At 40.8% G+C, this 20,925-nt stretch overlaps 1 protein-coding gene across 1 annotated transcript in view; it reads left to right on the top strand.

Annotated features, from left to right (window-relative positions):
* Positions 1-20,925, top strand: part of Wdr59 (WD repeat domain 59) — a 68,863-nt gene that overhangs the window by 29,756 nt on the left and 18,182 nt on the right. Inside the window, exons 13-19 of the mRNA XM_080277686.1 lie at positions 1,437-1,532; positions 4,887-5,013; positions 6,623-6,849; positions 7,516-7,640; positions 7,941-8,022; positions 9,502-9,620; positions 11,216-11,339. Coding sequence (XP_080133812.1) covers positions 1,437-1,532; positions 4,887-5,013; positions 6,623-6,849; positions 7,516-7,640; positions 7,941-8,022; positions 9,502-9,620; positions 11,216-11,339 — 900 coding nt within the window. The remainder of the gene's footprint in view (positions 1-1,436; positions 1,533-4,886; positions 5,014-6,622; positions 6,850-7,515; positions 7,641-7,940; positions 8,023-9,501; positions 9,621-11,215; positions 11,340-20,925) is intronic.

Below are 20,925 nucleotides of genomic sequence, written 5' to 3'. Positions count from 1 at the left end.
TAGAAAGTAAAACTTGGAATTTCTTTTGGGCCCATAATTAATTCATGAGGAAACCATGGGGTTGGCTTGGTTTGGTTCAGCTGAACCCTGGTTCCATGCTTCTCAGAATCTTGTTGCTACATGTACTTGACCTGTCAAGACATAGACTGTGGCTGAGTATTGAAATTGAATCTGTACCTCTCAAAAAGTTGATGTAAGATTTTAAAGTGAGAGAGAGAGAGGAATACAGAGCCACATGCTGCCATCTAGAGAATAACTCTTTGCCCCTGCCCTTGAAGGAACCTAGGGAAGGGCATCTCAAGAACCACCATCTGAGGAATGCATATTATTTCCTGGTGTAATGCAGCAAAGGTGATTCTGTTTGGTTAAAGTGGACATTGTGGCAGCAGTGAAAGAGTGACCCACACAAGTTAATTGCCTGTGCCTGCAGACCTAAGGAGATCCAGTCACGGATGCATTGCTTTCTTTACTGGTATATGAGAAGCATAATTAAAGTTGGTCACTGTTTCCCTGACAGAATAAAACACATATTGTAATAGCTGGAAGTCTGCTAAGTTGCTGCCTCAATATAGGTTTGACATCTCAAGTAGACCCTGGGTTACCTCTGTCAGGATAAGCTGAGGTTCAGACAAAGCCATCATGTGGTGTTTGTGGGACATGTTTGAGTCTAGTAGTTTAAAGTCAGGCCTCAGTGACAGAAATGATCTGTGGCCATGAACATCCTTTTTCAAATGGGACTAGTAGCTTTGCAGGCACTAAACCTGAAGAAGCCAGTAAATTGGCAAGTTTTACGAGTATAATATGACTCTTGATTAATTTGCTCCATGATTTTTTCTCGTCTTTGTTGCCATTCTACCTGCTCATCTTCTCTCTCTCTCTCTCTCTCTATCTATCTTTCTCTCTCTCAGGAATATCACCAGAAACAACAGATGTATTAGGTGCACATAAGAAGGTTTCTTACAGCTGCAGCATATGGTATTGAATTGTTGACTTGATAAATGTTATATTCCTTATCATATCTTCATAAAATCTTCATATATATTTTAAAATGCATTTTTCATATTGGTTAGTAGTGTGGGCGTGTTTTTATTTTTTCATTTAGGTTGTTGTTTCAGATAATAATTTTTGATTAATGGTTATTTTGAGATCTTCATCTTTACTTGATTTTTCCAGACCGCATTCTCCAAGTTTGTACTGTATTCACATTTTGGTCTTTTTTAAGTTTCTTCAAATTCTGTTACAGTGCATGACATTTTTCTGAACTGAATTCCATCTTCCATTTTGGACTTCAGTCATATAGGTTTGTAATATCAGCTTGGCATTCTCGACAAGAATAATTTTTTAATGGGTCTGAATTATTTGTCTGTTAATATTGTAATTATGTGTTTTACTACTGTAATGCATATCAGTGTTCATTGATTTTCCTAACCTAACAGGTCTTGAAGAGCACAGCCCTCCAGTACCAGCGTAAGCGTAAGGCATGTTTGGAGCCCTGCATACGGGTGTTTGTCATGCAGCTGAAGGCTCTGCTGGTGAGTTAGGTGATATGTTTTATTGATTTATTCCTGCTGCCTCCAGACATATTTATTAACCTGTTGGGAGATATCTTTCAAGAAAGGGTTTATTTAGGCTATATCTACCTTCTCAAGTTCAGAAATTTTCCTCAAATCTAAATAGAATTGCCTGGTTGTAACAAGAATTATGAATGCAACATTGAACTGAAGGAGAGAATGAAAGCTCCAAAAATATGACTGTTGTATTATGTTTTATGGTGTACTGTATTCAGAAGGAGCTTATTGCAGTTGTAATCAGAGGAGAAGCAGGAGTGCCACAATACCACATGTATATTTCTGTATCATACCAGAGATTTCTAAAAGGGGTGGCAGTAGCATGGAGGTGGAGGTATCATCACGGTATACAGTATTTGTGTATAGATGTGCGAGTGGTTCTGGTTACTGCGTATGTACTTTGTGGTGTCAGAATCATGAGAGAGAAAAAAAGGTTTATTGGCCAGTTAGAGATTGATAAAAGACATGCTGAGGAGTTATGTGTACTGTATTTAACCTCGTCAGTCCAGTGGTGCATATTTTATTTTTGCTATCTTGAAATGATTTTGTTCAGAGTAGGAGAGATTTTTCAAGCTGAGGGATTTGATGGCCTTCAGTTAATCATTCATTGCACGGCATCTCCCCTAACCTGAACAGAGTTGCCAGAATGTAGCAGGAATTCAATAATATATTCTTGGAGTAGTGGTAGTAGTAATAGTAGTGTGTAGTGATGGTGGTGGTGATGGCAGTGGTGGTGGTGGTTTAGTAGTTGTAGCCCCAGGTTCATCTGAAACATAAACCTGGTGGTCTGCAGGCTGAAATTGCCTTCCTTCTGGAGCAAGTCACCATCCTCCTTTTGAGAGATGTGGAAGTAGATGAGGGACGTTTGTGTAGCTGGGCAGCTCCACCACCAAGCTGTATCAGTGCCAACACATGAAGGCATCCCTCTCCAGTACCACATCCTTGGAGTGAAGGGATTAATGGGTGATCTGAGTGAATGGTTTGGTGCAAGTCCTGTGAATTATTATGGCTGTCCATTTCTCTCTTCCTCCCTTCTCTCTTTTCTTCCTCTTCTGTCTTTCTTTCTTTCATTCTTTCCTCTTCCTTCTGTCTCTGGGTGACTCTACATTGAGTGCCAACCAAATGGTTTCCTGTACACCAGGAAACCATTTTGTACAGTGGGTGGTAACCCTGCAACCAAATTATGGTGCCTAGTGGTTTAGTGGGTAATTATGGCACTCCAATCAGATTGAGCCTGTGCAGGTTTATATCCAAGGGATGGTTGGGGTTTAGTGCTCATGTAATGCCACTCAGGGATGTGTGAGTTTGGTCACTGTCATCTTAAATGTCAGGACCAACTTGTATAATCCCAGGCTTCTGTGGTCCTCATCCGGCAACACAGGATTAGATGACGATGAAGATGATAATGTTGATGATGATGATAATGATTATTATTATTATTATTATTTTTATTATTATTTATTTATTTATTTATTTTTTTTTTTTGCCAAGGGAAACAGTAATGGGCATCAACTTAACCCCCTGATGCCAGTTCATGTCTGAGGACATTTTCATATATCGCGGACATGTTTCAACTTAAAAGTGTACTAGATTCACTGAGAGTGGTATGGCAGGCTCTCTCGTGCACCTGAGGGTACGGGGAGAGGCTAGCTGGGACAGATGTGGGGCATGGGAGGGAAATTGAGGGAGAGGCACCTCAAGAGGCACGGTACACTTATACTGATTCCAGTCAGCCACCCACATACTAGCAGAGGTATACGCCAGCAGAGGGTAAGTGCACGCTTTTTGTGTGTGTTTGTATCATTTGTGATTGATCATCATCATCTTTCATCATCAAATCCTACGTTGCCTTATGAGAAGCGTAGGAGCCCTGGGCTAGGCAAGTTGGTCCTGATATTTAAGATGAGAGTGATCAGCCTCATTCATCCCTGAGTGGCACCACGTGAGCAATAAACCCCAACCATCCCTTGGATATGAACCTAAACAGGCTCAATCCGACTGAAGCGCCTTCATTACCCACTAAACCACCAGGCGCCAAAATTAGGCTATATGGTTAACACCCAGCATGGTAAATGGTTTTCTGGTGGACAGGAAACCATCTGGCTTGTCACTCAGTGTAGTCACCCAAAGGCAGAAGGAAGAGGAAAGAAAGACAGAAGAGGGAGTGTAAAGTCAACCATAGGCAGAAGGACGAGGAAAGAAAGACAGAAGAAGATGGAAGGAAAGAAGGATGGAGGAGAGGAAAGGGTAGACATCTGAGACCAGCACTACATCAAGTGAGTGGATGGTGAAAAAAATAAAAATGGAAAATCCAAATTATGAAAATAAGCACGGGTGTGGGAAGGGGGATAGGGTGCAGGGAGCCCAGCAGCGGATGGTTAAGGGCATGTGTCATTAAAGAAAATTATGGATACTTTATTTACAGTTCACATATGTTGGTGCAAATTACACTTCACTCACAGAAGGCATCTGTCCATCATCAGTATATTTTATTCAGCTTTGGAAAGTGTTTGAAGTGGAGGAGTTAGGTAATATCCTTCATTAACCATATCACTGATAGAGGTCTGTCCAAATTGGAATAAAATAATCTGGTTGTAGCAAGAATGAAATAAAAATATATTCAGTGCCATCACACTGAAGGTGGTTAGGCAGTACGTACAGCAGTTTCTTCCTCCACACATCACTATGTATTTTGTATATTCCTTCAGTCTCATAATGTATTTTTTTTATTATTGCCTTTACTCGACAGTTTATCTAATTAGGGCTGTAACCTACCCCTCCAGTTTGAAAATTCTCTTCAAAGGTGGTTAAAGGCATGAATGAGCACCAGGAAGGAAATTATGAAATAGAGGCCATTGTATTTGAATAGGCTGGAAGAAGACCACCAGATTCAAGAGGTTAAAGGTGTACAGTCATAAGTAAAGTTTGCCAGTGTAAGGTGTTACATGAACTATCTTTACATGGTAACAGTACAAAAAAAAAAAAAAAAAAAAAAAAAGTATAATCTCTCTTGTCTGGAGAGGAATGAGAAATATGGAAGGGATGACACAATCCTGGCAGAGGATTGTTGGGAAACTTTGCTTATGGTTGTACAGTCAAAGAAATAAATATCTTCCCAATTTCATTTGAAGAATATTTACAACTGGCAAAGCGCAGTGAAAACTCTATCTCTGCTGCTACTTGTTGCAGATGCTTCAGTTTTTCTGCTATGTATTCATCAGACTTTGAGAAGATACTTGTTTCTCTTTCTGTACATTTGCAGCTTCTTCATTAACACAAGGGTACTGCTGTGCTCTGTTATAATGTTGGTTTTGGCAGGGAGATGAGAGAGTGAGTTCAGTGGAGACTCAGCTAAGCAGTGGGTACCCAGGCCAAGTATATGGCAGCTATCAGGACCACCGAGTGCCCTTCCCAAGAACTTCTGGGGCAAGGTTCTCCAGTGCAGGTTAGCTTCATAATTAATAATTGTTCAGCTTCTGCCATATATTGTACAGCTGTCCCTCACATAATCATTGTTGTGCTTGTAAAATTATTAAGCAAACACTGCATAGCATTGGTGGAATAGGTCTGTGTTGGTTTGGTCCCATTTGGTCCTTTGGGGATATACTTTTCTCCCATTCAGGTCCAAAGCCAACCTCTTAACCACCTAAAGCATCATATGTTGTAACTATAAGCCATTGTAGATGAATATCAATCATGTACAGTAATGAAAAAAGACACTTTAGGTAACGTACACTAAACTTTGTAACAGTACAGACTTACTAGGCCAGGCTACTTTCACATTACTCTTAGCACTGCCCTTATTTTATGCATATATTACTTACTTCTTTTCACTTCAGCATCTCAAAAAATATTAACATATGTTTTCCTTCCTGGGTTATTATTAAAAGTAAAAATTGAACATTTTTAGCTGAAAAGGATGTCCCAGAATTAGAATCAGTTGTTGTTGCCACTGTTGTTGTTTTTGATGTTGTTCTTGTTGTTATGGTTGTGTTTGAGTAACTTCAAGATGTCTGGTTGAACAGATCCATCAGCCACAGGCAAGCAACTGCTGCTGGAGGGCTCTCCGATGCAATGAACTGTTCCCTTGCAGTAGACAATGTCTCACCACAGCAAAGGACTGCAAGAGTTTGTATGTTTGGTTACCGATGGATGCTGCATTTGTGTGTCTCCTCCCAGTTAACAGGGGCATCATAGCAGTCTCCACATCACCCTGTTATTTGGATTATGTTTTTTTTTTTTTTTTTTTTTTTTTTTTGTGTCCGACTCTGGGCATAGGCTTCACAGCCTGCACTCAAGGCCCAGTAGTCCTCCTACATACCATACACCTCTCTACATGTCACCACTTCGGCGCTAACACCCACCGTCCATATTGAATACATGCTAGGGCTGTCTCATACAGGACTGGTGCATTGGTATTAGCGGGGGTACTTTTATGACATGTCGGCGGGTCATCTGGTAGATCAGGAAAGTCTGCTTTTATGAAATTCAAATCCTGAAACTGTTCCCTGCCCCAGCCGGGATTCGAACCTGGGTCCAACAGGACTGCAGGCCGCCTCTCTACCGATTCAGCCACCGCCTCCCCCAACATTGTAAATGGTGTGCTGGGTACCTGAACACCATTAGTCTTGTCACTTAGTGTAGAACTACCTGAAGTGGTAAGAAGAGAAATTAAGGTTGGCAGGAATGATGGGAGAAATAAGAAGAGAGGAGGGCAAACACAGAGAAAGAATGATAAACGTGAATGAAGAAGTAGGGTACAGCTTTTTTTTTCAAGCTAATGGGTGCTACACTTTGCCCAAGGGTGATCCAAGACCATGCAGGTCAGGGGTGTCTATCTTCTTTGAACCAGACACATGCTCTGGATGTGCCAATTCGTTCTCATTTTTTGCATTACTGGTAATATACTTTATGTGTGAAGTGTTGTCATGGAAATCATACTTTTTTTTTTTTTTTTCCAGAGCCAAGCTGGAAGACCAGTAATAGAATGCTAGAATAATAGAAGACGTGGAATAAGAGGCTTACATCATTTTTTTTTTCCTTCCATCTTCCAGGTATACTAGTTTGCTTTGCCCGGCCAACATTCCTAAAGAAAGGATCATCTCGTACAGAATCCTCAACACCACGCTCCCTTTCTGCATTAGGGGCCTACATCACTAATGTGCTGCCTCAGATCTCTGCCACCGTCCCTACCTCACCACAGTACAGTTATCTGTACTCAAGTCCCAGCCCATCAACAGACCAGAGCATTTCCATATCAAACTATTATTATCAAGACAAGGTAACAAAATAAAGTTTAGGTATGTAATTGTTAAGAAGTATTTTAATTGATTATGAACATTCTGCTACTAATTATTTATGTATGCATCTTATGTGGCAGTTAATCAGAAAAGCATTTTTCTTTTTCTTTGCCACGGAACTGTACATTTTCCATTTTTGAACTGAATACAGAAACTGCAAGAATACTACATGAATCTATGTTAGTGCCACAATCAGTACAATATATGGGTGTGGGACCTGTATGACCTGGGTTTGGTAAGTTGAGAGTGAGAGCAGTGGAAGTAAAGCTGTTATGGAATGCGAGTTGCATTGGCTGTGGAGGATAAAGGAAAATAAAAAGATGTGATGAAAGACATTGAGCAGGAAAGTCTTCTGATTGGAAGGTAAATGATGTGTGGTTGTGTAATAAATGAAAATGGGCAAACATTTTTTTTTTTTACCGAAGTATCTCTATGCAGTTACTGAAAAGAGAGGAAAGCATGTTACAGAAATGGTGAATAGAATGGCTCAAGAAAGAAAGGTGATGTGTTTCACTGGGCACTCTCTTGATACCCTCTTGTAATCTGTATTTCCATGTCCCAGGATCCTACCCCATCCTTCTTCTGTGAAATTTGGGAGTAGGGTTAGGATGATGATGAGATGATGATGATGGTAATGTTGTTGGCAGAAAGTGAAGAGCAAGCGAGGACGGAGTGAAGAGGAGAGAGGACGCTCATTCAAGGCTGGCAGTGTTGTGATCTATGATGTCAAGTGCCTCATGCCCCTCTCAAGGGAACTTGGAGCTTCATATGTGTAAGTATCTAAAACTGTAAATTAATATGTAGTATTAATAATGATGCTTTAGGTGAAAAGGGAGTACAATGTTCCAATATTGAAAATATATTTATTATGAAGATACACCAGTTTTGGCCTCTAGGGGGGCCAAAACCTGTTCACAGTATCTGTACAAAAAACACAGTTGTGGTACCGGGAGAAACCTTACATGTGGCAGTACCACTCTCCAGTTATATGAACATCTGCCAGTGCCATCCCCATCTCCCAAAAGGGGGAAATTTTAATATTGCACGTGATAATATTTCGTTTATGTGACAGGTTAGATGAACACGACATTGTAGGGACGTGTACACGCAACAGAGATGCAGCAGCAGCAGTTGGACGTAAAGATCTAGTACAGGTAAGTTTGTACCTTGCAAACTGAAGTTCACATTTAATTTCATTGTTGGTGTTATTGTAGCTCCAAGCTCATCTAGACATGATCCCTGTGGACTGCATGCTGAAGTTTACCTTTACCTGCAGTCCACCATCTTTCATTCAGGAGGTAGGGAGAAAGGGGAGAGATGTTGGTTTAACTGTTTCTTGGGAATCAGCCAACTTCTCAGTTTTGTCTGAAGATTATTTACAACCCGTCAAACATAACAAAATGCATATCTCAGTTAATGCATGTCATGGATGGTTCAGCCTTTCTCTAATGCATTCACTTAACCATAGAAAGGGACTTATTTCCCTAACTGTATAATACCTGTTCTATCATTTATTATTTTTAGTGATGCAAAAGGTGTAACTGTTGTGATCAAGTCTTATTTCCATGTGTGTATCTGTGTTAAAAATAACTCATGGATGTCTGATTCACTTTGGATTAAAACCAGTACACACAGTCCAAAAAGTTTCTTTACACTTTCCTGTTTTTATGTATTGAAACCATGGATGAACCACTTGAAAATGTTCTTCAGTCACTTTTTAGTTATATGTATGCCTGTTTTTACTATTAAGAATGAATAAAGTATGACAAGTATACAGCATACTGGTATATTAAAAGCTGCCATTCAAAACAGTTTGTATTAGGAAGAAAATGCTAACAGCAGCAGTCTTCATTGTGAAACCATAAATCACCTCAGTAAAGATGCCTTTTTGATTATGTGCACATAAATTTTGTGGTCTGGAAATAAGTGATTAACTTATGGTGCTGATCAGTCATATGTCAAGGTAACAGGTCAAGGTCAGATTTCAAGACACTGCATTATCTTATGAATGACAGATTCATTTTGAATCAGACTTGCCACATGCATTGTAGCTATGTGAGGAGAGGAAGAAGTGATCCCTATGCTACTGTTTGTGTAGGCACAATGGGACTGGATGTTGTTGTTTCAGTTTTGGTGCAGGTCAATCAAAGCTGGAGGTCATGGGTCAAAGCGAGCGTTAGAGTGTGGTGCCACCCTCCACTCTTAGTGCTTTCATCAACTTTATTTATTTTTTTTTTTTAATATTTTTTTTAAATGCTGATCAGATTCATTTAGAGGCTGGGAAGTCTTACTAAGAAGCAGAAACAGTTACAGAATACTTTTTTTTCTGGAAAACATCAGTTAATTTCACTCAGCTTAAGAAAGACTACCATGGACTGTAGTAGTTAGAAATAATTTCTTATGCTCCATCAGCTTTATTTAGTTAGTTAATGTTTTTTTCTAATGTTAAGAAAAGACCTCTCGCCTGTAAAGTTTAATTGCTTTTTACCCTCATTCCTTCCAGTTATTTGCATACTAGTTGTAAGGATTAAATGACTGATAGTTCTGTAAGTATCAGATGAATTTGAAATTGGGGTCACTAAAGCATCACTCATGTTGTAAATCTGTATAATGTGTGAGGGATTTGTTATTAGGTGTGGTCATTGGCTGCATACACTGCATCACTGGGCCCCGGCATGGATACCAACCCCTCAGAGTTCTCAGACCACCCCTGGCCACACCATCCTCTTGGACGCAAACTCATCAACTCCATGTTTGTTGACATTTTAATTTTTTGCTTTTTGTGTGGATAAAATTGCATGTGCTTTCAATTTGTTAATTACCACATAATACTGTAATGATGATGTAGTAATAATAATAATAATAATAATAATGCAGTACAGTATAATACTGTAAATACAGTGTTTGAAATGGATTACCGGTATATAGCACAGTTGGCACCATAGTGTGTACTTGGAGATGCTGTATAGAGTGTCACTTATGAAAGGATTGATCTTAGTGGTGAATATCTTCGGTTTATGGAAGATGTTTATTACTTGGGAAATGTTGTGTGCTGGAGGTGGGGCTGGAGCTAGCTCTGTGGCAAGGGTAAGGAGTGATTGGAGGACATTCAGGGAGCTGTTGTCCCTTCTGACATTGAGAGGGCTCTCCCACCGTGCTAAGGGATCTTTGTATGTGGCATGTGTTAGGAGTGTAATATTGTATGGTAGTGAGATGTGGACAGTAAAGGAAGAGGATATTCATAGGCTCAAATGTACAGAAACAACAATGATTAGATGGATGTGCAGTGCGTCCTTGAATGTGAGGATTACGATTGAAGGGTAGAGAGAAGGGATGGGGATTAGAGTGTATTGATGTTGTGATGAGGAAGGATAGATTGAGATGGTTTGGGCATGTGGAGAGGATTGAGGATGACAGTTGGGTACAGAAATATGACCTGTTAATTTGCTGGTCTACATGAACTGATTTTGGTATTTAATATCATTATTATAGGTCTTAATGTCACTGCCAACAGCGATAAAACCCACAGAAATACTGTAGTCACACAGGAAACCTTAGTGTGACACCAGTAACACCTCAGGAGACAGGGTTTAGGTGCCAAGTCTGGAAAGTTGTGGATGTTGCCAAGACATGTAACTAGCCAGCAACAACTCCTGCTGCCCAGTGGTAGCTCAATGTATCTTTTTATTTTCTCTTGCGTATTGGCAGGGACGCACCCAGGAATTTTCTAAGAGGGGGGCCCCATTTGCCAGTTTTTCATGTTTTGCTGTTATTGAAATAAATATATATATATAAATTTTTAAAGGACCCAGGGAGCTAAGGGTGGGGGGGGGGCCAGGCTCGGTGGCCCTGCCCCTGGGTGCACCCCTGCAGAGTGGTGTAAGTATACCTCTATCCAGGACTATGTGCCCATATCAGGATAGTTCATTGTGTTTCTGTGGTTAGAGTATTTGAAGTTGCTCCTTAGGTGCTTGAAGCATCTGCATGGAAAGTGAAGTAGTATATGTACCATATATTCTTAAATATATATGTCTGTGAACATGGTAATGAATCTGAGGAGTCCTGTGAATAATTGGATTCCGAACGGTCAGGGTTTTTTTTTTTTTTTTTTTTTTTTTTTTTTTTTTTTTTTTTTAATGCAAGGAAGAAGGAAGCAAAGGCCAGGGGCCCACAAACTGTTCCTTCCAAGAAAAAAATAAAAACAATACAGAAGAGAGACAAATTCAAGATCATCGGAACTCATTATAGTTGTAATTAGTCACATGGGAGTGTCTCACTACCAGTAGGAAATAAACCTCATTTAATAAAATATAAATGTGATTTTTAATGAGTTATGTATCCCCACAGCTTGAAGCACTACCTAGCCCTGCGCGATGTTCAGACAGCCACGATGTTGTGCTGCGTGTTTGGCACCAAGGCCGAGCCCCAGCAGACATCAAACCCAAGAAAGGGATGCATGGAATCCAGTAGTGTGAGTTTTGTCAATGTTCTTATAATTGTTTTGATGCTAAGGGTTTAATATTGTTACTATTCATTTCATATAAATGGGTGTGCACTTTTTTATTGACATACTATTATGAGCAGTACTTTTCTCTGTTAATTTTTCAGCATTTAGATTTATAAAAAGTTAATTAATTTGTGCACTTCAGAATTCATGCATAGGCCTGTCTGAGCTAATTCATTTGTCCATACCACATATATCTTTTCACATGAGTCCTCATAGAATTTTATGATACCGGTATTAATTTTAGTATTTCTGAACTGTACAGTAGAAAGGGTTCAGTGCACAGTAAACCTTTACAAGGAAATTTATGATTGTAGAATATTCTCTATTTAAGTGCTTTAAAATGTAATATGACAGTTTTTTCCAGTGCTCAAATGTAATGAAATATTTCAGCTTGAACTCAGGTTTACTAAATGCTGGTAGTATCTACCGTACCAGAATCTACATGGCATTGCTGTGTTTACTATCCCTCACCGTACATGCTTAGCTTGTAGATTCTGAGGATCCTCTTTTTCCTTTTATTCTTACCTTCACTTGACTGTTTCATTCAGGCTAGAACAGACTTTTCAGGCTTGGGGCATGGAATATATCTTAACTCCATCAGTCCAGTGATGTGTTTTTCTCTTCTATTCCTGCTTCCTCCAGATGATTTTGTAAGATGTAGGAAAGTTGTCTTGTACTGAAGTGGGTTACTGAAGGCTATATCTACCCCTCCCAGTTCAAAAACCTTCACTGTAATTGTGTGGTGATATACCAAAATAGGTCATAAAGTATGTCAGTGGGCTACATGAACCCCTTCAATACAAGAAGTCTGTTCTAAGTTGAATAAAATTGCCTGGAGATGGCAAGAATAAATAAGATATACACATCATAGGATTGAAGGGATTAACAGAAGGATATTGTGGTTGGTGGGGGCATTCACCATCCACTCACTCAATGTAGTGCTGCTCTCGGGTGTCTGCCCTGTCCTCTCTTCCATCCTTCTTTCCTTCCATCTTCTTCTATCTTTCTTTCCTTCATTCTTTCCTCGTCCTTCTGCCTACGGGTGACTTTACACTCCCGCTTCTGTCTTTCATTCCTTCATTCTTTCCTTTTCCTTCTGCCTATGGGTGACTCTACACTGAATGACAAGCCAAATGGTTTCCTGTACACCAGGAAACTATTTACTATGCTGGGTGGTAATCATATAACCAAATTTTGGCGCCTGGTGGTTTAATGGGTAATTATTGTGCTCTAATCTGATTGAACCGGTGAAGGTTTATATCCAAAGGTTGGTTGGGGTTTATTGCTCACGTAATGCCACTCAGGAAGGAGTGAGGTTGGTCACTCTCATCTTAAATGTCAGGACCAACTGCCTAGCCCCGGGCTCCTACGCCCCTCATGGGGCAACGTAGGATTGGATGATGGATGGATGGATGAACAGCAGGATATTGCTGGTTAGGGTCAGTACCTTTGTTTACAGCCATGTCAGCCGTACATGATAATGCAGCCGTGTGAGTGTTAGGTGTAGGAGTCACCTCGACTGTTTGTGTATATGGAATATATGCTGAGCCATCAAAAGTGCTCATAGCTGAAATGTATTTTGGAGAGTTATTTACATGATGATGATGATTATTATTATTACTATTATTATTATTATTATTATTTTTATTTTATTTTTTTTTTACACTGCTTTCATGTAAACAGTAGTATTCTTGTCTCCTCTTTCCATGTACTTTCAGTGAAATCATATCTTTTGCACAGAAGCATACCATTCAAAGTTACACCTGTTATAACAGTATATAAAAAAGAAAATCTAGCTCTTGGTAGAAAAACCTTTGCTTTATTTTATTGTGTCACTTTCATAGGAGGTTTACATTGTCTGGTAGTTAAAAAATTAAAATTACTGTTAATATCATATTACAATTTAATTGTAATTTAGATAAGTGAAAGTTTATTGACAGATATAACCTTTATTGATTTAATAAATGAGTCAAGAGAGGAAAGGAAGTAAGGTAATAATTCTTTACTTGAAAAGTCAGTATTCAACTAAAATTTGTATATGGTTTATATTAAAAGGATAGAAGCACAGAACAGGTGTTATTACCCACTAGCATTGGTCTGTGCAGGGCCATTACAGTGATGCAACGCATGAGAGCCGTGATGGTTGTATGACCAGTGAAATATGGCAGGGGGTTCTTTTATCAGGTGCTGCTTCCCCCCCCCCCCTAAAAACATTTAACAAAGATAGGTAGGAGACTGTGATATTCATTCAGATATTCAGTTCTGGGATAATTTGAGAAGGTCAGAATCCCAGCCATGCTGACCTAGGGAGGGTTAATTGTTCAGGTGTTTAGCTCCATAGGTGTGTTAGGGAAAGTCAGGCACATTATATTGTCATTTTGAGACAAAATACAGGAAATGCACATTGTAGTGCATGTATGGAGATGCACACATCAGTTGTATTGATTATTCTGATCTCTCTTTTAGCATCTCTTGCTGGACCGTTTTTGGCGTAAGGTATGTGATGCATGTTATTTTGTAGTGGTGTCCACCCCTGGTAACTCCGTCCCTCAGTTAAACTCACTCTTTTTGATAGCCTGGTGGAGATGTGTGTTGTTACATAATATGTAGCACTCAGTACAGAACTCTGTTTGCAGGTGTGACACTTATACAGAATTATTTCAACAGATCACTGATGCATTTCATGAGATCCTTGAAAACATCAGTTATCTAATCTAATATGGTTTCTGAACTTGTCAGTGGGTTTTTATATCAGCTAAAGACCGTAATGCAGTGAATATGGTCTTCTGTTGTTTATAATTTGGACTGTGTCTGTTAATTGCCATCAGTTCAGATAGATGCTGTACTAAAACAGTTGCAACAAGAGGATGTGATAGTAAGATTTTTTTTTTTTCTATTCATTTTTTTTTTTTTTTTCAGAGCAGTTATCTCTATTTACATTCACCTGCTGTGTAAATTTTAATGTGTATGCATGCATGCGTGCATGCATGCATGGTGTGATAATTCATAAAACAGGATAACAAAAATTCAATGCAGAAGAAGCCAAATGGTTTCCTGTACACCAGGAAACCATTTACTACGTTGGGTGGTAACCATATAACCAAATTATGGCGCCTGGTGGTTTAGTGGATAATTGCGGCGCTCCAGTCGGATTGAGCTGGTGAAGGTTAATATCCAAGGGATGGTTGGGGTTATTGCTCACATAATGCCACTCAGGGGTGAGAGAGGCTGGTCACTCTCATCTTAATTGTCAGGTCCAGCGTGCCTAGCTCCGGGCTCCTACACACCTCATGGAGCAGTGTAGGATTAGATGATGGATGGATGTGTGTATAATATATATAATATATATATATATGCATGCACGTGGAGTAGACTGTAGCACCAGTCGAGCAGGGCAGTACTCCCGAGGTGGATGGAAAGCTGATGACAGGGAGTGCTGGAGCTCCCGTTTCATCAGCCCTCAGGACTAGTTCCTGACCATCCCCCTTTGCTGAACTTTTTCAGTGTCTCAGTTACACAGAGAGTAGGCCAGCATGCTCTCCAGTACAAATTTCTCTATCTATCTTCACCAAACTACATGCACAGTACACACTACACTTCCTATTCAAAATTTACCAAAATGGCGTCAATTCACCCAGCCTCGGAGTCCCCAGGGGGGGGGACCATAAATGCCCCTGCCATCTGCCCCTCTCCCGGTGACGACTCGAGGTGCCTGGAACCACTGTCTGACTCTCTTCTTCTTCATTTCTGCAACATTCGTGGCCTTTCATCTAACTTTCGCTCTGCTGAGCACCACCTCTCCTCCTCTAAACCTCACCTTCTTTTTCTCACGGAGACTCAGCTGTCTGAGGCAACTGACAGCAAACCCTTTTCTGTATCCTCCTACTTTCTCTATACTCATTTCAAAGCCAAAGGTGGCTGTTGTGTATACATACGCAACGACTTATCTTGCTCTCGTGTTCCTGAACTTGATTCTTCTGAATTCTCCACTCTCTGGCTTCGGCTTTCCTGTCATTCTCTGACTAAATATATCTGTGCTGTTTACTTATCCCCTAATTCTACTGACTATCAAAAATTCTTCGACTATCTTACTTCTACGATGGAACACATTCTGTCCATTTCTCCTTTCTCTGAAATCTCCATTCTTGGAGATTTCAATGTTCACCACCACCTTTGGCTCTCCTCTCCTTTCACGGATCCACCTGGTGAACAAGCCTACATCTTTTCTATCCTTAATGACCTAGAGCAGCTTGTACAGCACCCTACCCGTATCCCTGACCGCCTTGGAGAGAGCTCCAACATACTTGACCTCTTCCTCACAACTAATCTTTCTGCTTACTCTGTTAATCTTTTCTCTCCGTTGGGCTCCTCCGATCACAACCTTATTACCTTAACCTGTCCTATCGCTCCAGTACGGCCTGCGGACCCTCCAGGGGAAACGTCGTCTCTGGCATTTTGGAGCTGCGGACTGGGAGGCCCTCAGGCAGTACTTCTTTGATTTTCCCTGGAATGATTATTGCTTCCATGGCCGTGAGCCATCTGAGTGTGCCTTGCGCATTACGGAGGTTATTCTCTCAGGCATGGAAGCATACATTCCTTTCTCATATCCTTTGACTAACGCAAGAAAGCCTTGGTTTAATCACGCTTGTTCTAATGCTGCCCGCAACAAGGAGAAGGCCTACAAAAGGTACCGGAGCCAACCCACCCCTGAATCACATAATCTTTACGTTTCTGCCCGGAATCGTGCTAAGTCTGTTCTTCGCTCTTCTAAAAATAATTTCATCCATACTAAATGCTCTCAACTCTCCAACTCGAATTCTTCCCGCTCCTTCTGGCACCTTGCCAAAAATCTTTCTAACAACTTTACCTCATCATCCTTCCCTCCTCTTTTCTACTCTGATGGTTCTGTAGCTATTTCTTCTACTGATAAAGCAGATCTCTTCGCACAGACTTTCTCCTCCAGTTCCACCTTAGACGATTCCGGTGCTGTTCCTCCATCACTTCCCCCCTCTGACTTCCTTATGGCTGACATTAAAATTTCTTCAGTTGATGTATTTTCTGCCATTACTGGCCTCAGTACTAACAAGGCATATGGGCCTGACGGGGTCCCTCCTGTTGTTCTCAAAAACTGTGCTTCTGTGCTTACACCCTGCCTAGGTAAACTATTTCGCCTTTGTCTGTCAACTTGTACCTTTCCTTCTGGCTGGAAGTTTGCTCTCATTCAGCCAGTCCCAAAGAAGGGTGACCACTCCCAGCCCTCCAACTATCGTCCAATTGCTTTAACGTCCTGTATTTCAAAAGTTTTCGAGTCAATTCTTAATAAAAAAATTTTAAGGCATCTTTCCTATCACAACCTTCTTTCCGATCGTCAGTATGGGTTCCGTCAGGGACGCTCCACTGGCGATCTTCTCACCTACCTTTCAGACTCCTGGTCATCCTCCTTTCGGGACTTTGGCGAAAGCTTTGCCATTGCACTTGACATCTCAAAGGCTTTCGATCGAGTCTGGCATAAATCTTTAATTTCCAAACTGCCCTCCTACGGTTTCTGTCCTTCTATCTGTACCTTCATCGCTAGCTTCCTTTCTGGTCGTTCTATAGCTGCTGTCGTAGACGGCCATCGTTCTTCTCCTAGATCTATCAACAGTGGTGTTCCTCAGGGCTCTGTCCTATCACCAACTCTCTTCCTTTTATTCATCAATGATCTTCTAAGCTGTACATCTAACCCTATCCACTCATACGCTGATGACTCCACCCTTCACCTTTCCATTCGGTTCCCGCAACGCCCATCTCAACAGTTACTTCAAGAAACAAGGGATGAGGCTATGGCACACCTAATGTCTGACTTGGCTCATATCTCTGACTGGGGTAAAAATAATATGGTTGTCTTTAATACTGTACTTCTAAGACTCAGTTCTTACACCTATCAACCCGACAAAATCTTCCACAGGTATACCCACTAATGTTTAATAATATTCAGATTAATCCTGCATCATCCTTGAACATGCTTGGGGTTTCATTTACTCGGGACTTAACTTGGAAAGATCATATTACATCTCTTGTAAAATCTGCTTCCAAGAGATTGGGTGTGCTAAGCCGACTCCGCTCTTTCTTTACCCCTGCACAATTGTTGACTCTATACAGGGGTTTTATCCGCCCCTGTGTGGAGTACAACTCTCATGTGTGGGGAGGCTCCCCACATACAGCTCTTCTCAATAGGGTGGAGTCAAAGGCTTTTCGTCTCATTAACTCTCCTCCTCTTACTGACTCCCTTCAACCTCTGTCTCTTCGCCGCACTGTTGCATCTTTATCTCTTTTCTATCGCTACTTTAATGGTCACTGCTCCTCTGAACAGTCTGCTTGCATTCCTCCACCTCTACGACGGGCGCATAGCACCTGTCTGGCAGCAAACTCTCATCCCTTTTCTGTCCAACTCTCTAATGCAAGAGTTAACCGTTACTCCCAGTCTTTCATTCATGCAACAGGTCAGCTCTGGAACTGTCTCCCTCTGTCTGTATTTCCTCCTGCCTATGATCTCCAGTCTTTCAAACGCAGTGTGTCCAGGCATCTCAAAATGATCGGATCTTGAATTTGGCTCTCTATTGTATTTTGTTTTTCTCTTGGAGGGAACTGTTACTGCGGGCTCATGGCCTTTGGTTCCTTCTTCCTCGCATAAAAAAAAAAATATTAATATATATATATATATATTTATATATATATATATATATATATATATATATATATATATATATATATATATATATATATATATAAAATGTGTGTGTGTGTGTGTGTGTGTGTGTGTGTGTGTGTGTATGTGCATACTGTATGTATATTCTATCAGTATTGGCAAGTCTTGGAGGGTAGATGATTTGTGAAAGTGTCATCTCCTCTAACACTGTCTCATGGACAATATGGAATGTTGTGGTCGTGGGCTTCAGTAATGCTTAGTGTAGGCCACTAGGAAGGAGGACTGCAATGCCCATTGCTTGCGTGCATCATATGTTCATATCCTTCCGGATATCTACTTTGTTCTTCCTGCTTGGATACATTTCTTATGCTTGCCAGAGGTAAGTTCCAGAATAGACTTCCCAGGGTTTCCTAGGGACTGCAAAGTCCCACTTCCTTAAACTACTGGTTTCGGTCTGAGTATTCGGATAAGGATGGAGATCTGGAAGACCTTTGATCCGTAGATGATTCCTCCTCCAGCTTTATTGTGCCCAGTAGTGTGTTGAAAAAGGGACTGGAGTTTTAGAAGCCCTGGGTGCACCTGACAACAGCATGCTGGATCAGCTGTTCCAGGCCTTTTTCCTTCTGAGAATATGCTTCAAGTCACCCTTTTCTTGCTCCAACCGTTGTGGAAGATGTATCGCTGTTCCCTTGTGTTTTGAATGTATTTGTTGATGAGTGCCTTTTCACTGTGGGCTGACTTAGATTATTCACATGGCCTTTGATTCCAGAACAGATCTGGGCTGTGTGGAGAATGTAGTTCACCTCTCAGTGACACTTCTCCTGGGCCATCTCTCTCTTCTGGTAGATGCTTTTCTTCAGGATTTGCAGTATGCTCATGGTGGTGTAGGGGAGTGGGGGTACCCTGTGTGAGATGATCTCTCACCTCACAACAAGTTTTGGCAACCCCCAAGTAGATGTATCTTGAGCCAGTGTGACCGTCTCCCTCTTCCTGCGGATGGACTCATCATCAGGAGAGGAGGGGATAACCATTTCAGCCTGAGGAATATCTTTTGTACTTGTTTTTCAGCCAGTCTTGTTCAGCAAAGACCCTGCAGGGCTGTAAGAGTTAGATACACTTATACCTTTTCAGCACAGGAACATCCTTATTTTGTCCTAACTAATGCAGAATTATTTTGTTCTGCTTGGAATAAACCATCCTGGGCTGTACATACCAGAAACCATCACAGTAACCCCTCAACTTAGGGACATTTTAAAAATTATTATTGTGGATAATGCCAAACAATTTATTCATCATAGGAATGACCTCCCTGGAGTTTTGGTCATGGAGGTAGTGTAGTTGGTCAGAAGACAAATCCACACTCATTGTCCCCTTTTGTGAATAAATAACATGTGTTTGTGTTGTCCATTTCACCAGAGACTCATTAGAAAGAATTACAGTTTCTTAATCATACTCACCTCATTCAAAGGTATTTGGAGCTGTGTGTAAAACTGCCAGTGGTACCTCTTCTTAGTTCCCATGCAAATTACAGACCTCAGACTGCCTGTGTAGAGGGCCTTAGAGACATCCTTGGCTCTTCATGTATGAAGCCTCCCTTACTGCTGCCTACCAGAGGATTTTTTCCTTTGTAGTCTCTGCAGCTTAGTTGGTGGAATGCCAGACTTTGACTCATACTCAGTATTATTCCTGCTGAACATCGTTACGACACTTCATGAGGAATTTGGGTCATTTCTGTCTGTTTCATAACAAAAATTTTTCCTCTCAGTCTTTTCTTCATTTTTACCAGGTCTCCAACTGCCTTCAGTCCTTCCACTTGTCATAGTTCACAAAGGCATTCAGGAGCTTCAAGCTGATCTCCATGCTTCGTCCTATGCGCTGCTAATTTGCAAGCTTGCCGTTTCTCTTCATTTTGTGAAAACTTTTCATTGGATGGCTTCATTTCCTTAGGTCTTTTGAATTTGTTTTCTCTATTGATATTGATTTTTTCATCTCATCTGACCCAAGGGTTGTTATCTTTGAAGGGACAAATATTTAATGCTTCAGACAGTTGCATTCAGTTTTGGATTATCTTGTCCTCCTGTGTAATTTCTGTTCATTATCAGGGTGTTGAACTGAGTTGTTGCTGACCACGGTATCTGTTTCTAGTAAGGCCTTTTTAATTGCATCTACTTGAGTTACCCAGTCTTCTCCACATTTGTACTTTTCCTTATGAGGGTCTAGGACAAGTGATAGTCCTGCCTGTAACTCACAAAGGTTCACTGTAATTATTTCCCACAGCCATTTAGTTAACAATTTGTATCACAGTTACTCCCATTGTCAGCTTTCTTTGTGTGTGCTTGTTCACCCGGCAGGTTGTTCTCTCTGTTCCTCATTGTATTTAATTCTGTATTTACTTCATCTTAGTGAGGTTTATACCCATGCTGGGTGGCCCTGTTTCCATTCATGTCATTTACCTTGCCTTGGTGACATAAACCTCCTCCCAACTTGTGGGGCTTTTTACTGATACTGGGTTAATGAGAGGCAGTTACATTGCAAGTGTTATTGCTCGAGAAGTGTGTAATGGCCTGAGGAGGACCAGTACCATGCAGTGTTCTCCCATAGCATGCTCTTTGTTCCTGCTTCCTCTCCACTTATCATTTTTTTTTTTTTTTTTTCCCTTTAAAATTATTGCTGTACCACTAAAATGCCCAGTTTCCTGCACTCCACTGGGCTCATGTCTTCAGCTGACCCTGGGGCCACTACAATAACTGCAACAGCCACATTGCTTTCAGGATGGCAACAAGGCATGCTGTTTGACAACCCCTTGAGACTAAGGGGGATTTAGTACCAAGTTTATTTTCCCACAGAAAGTGCCTCTTTTGG

Source organism: Coenobita brevimanus, chromosome 71 (assembly GCF_032717465.1).
Source record: "Coenobita brevimanus isolate Jiangsu-jjx chromosome 71, ASM3271746v2, whole genome shotgun sequence".
NCBI classification, from domain to species: domain Eukaryota; kingdom Metazoa; phylum Arthropoda; class Malacostraca; order Decapoda; family Coenobitidae; genus Coenobita; species Coenobita brevimanus.
Note: the sequence above shows the minus strand (reverse complement) of the source record. Positions and strands in the feature narration are given on the sequence as shown.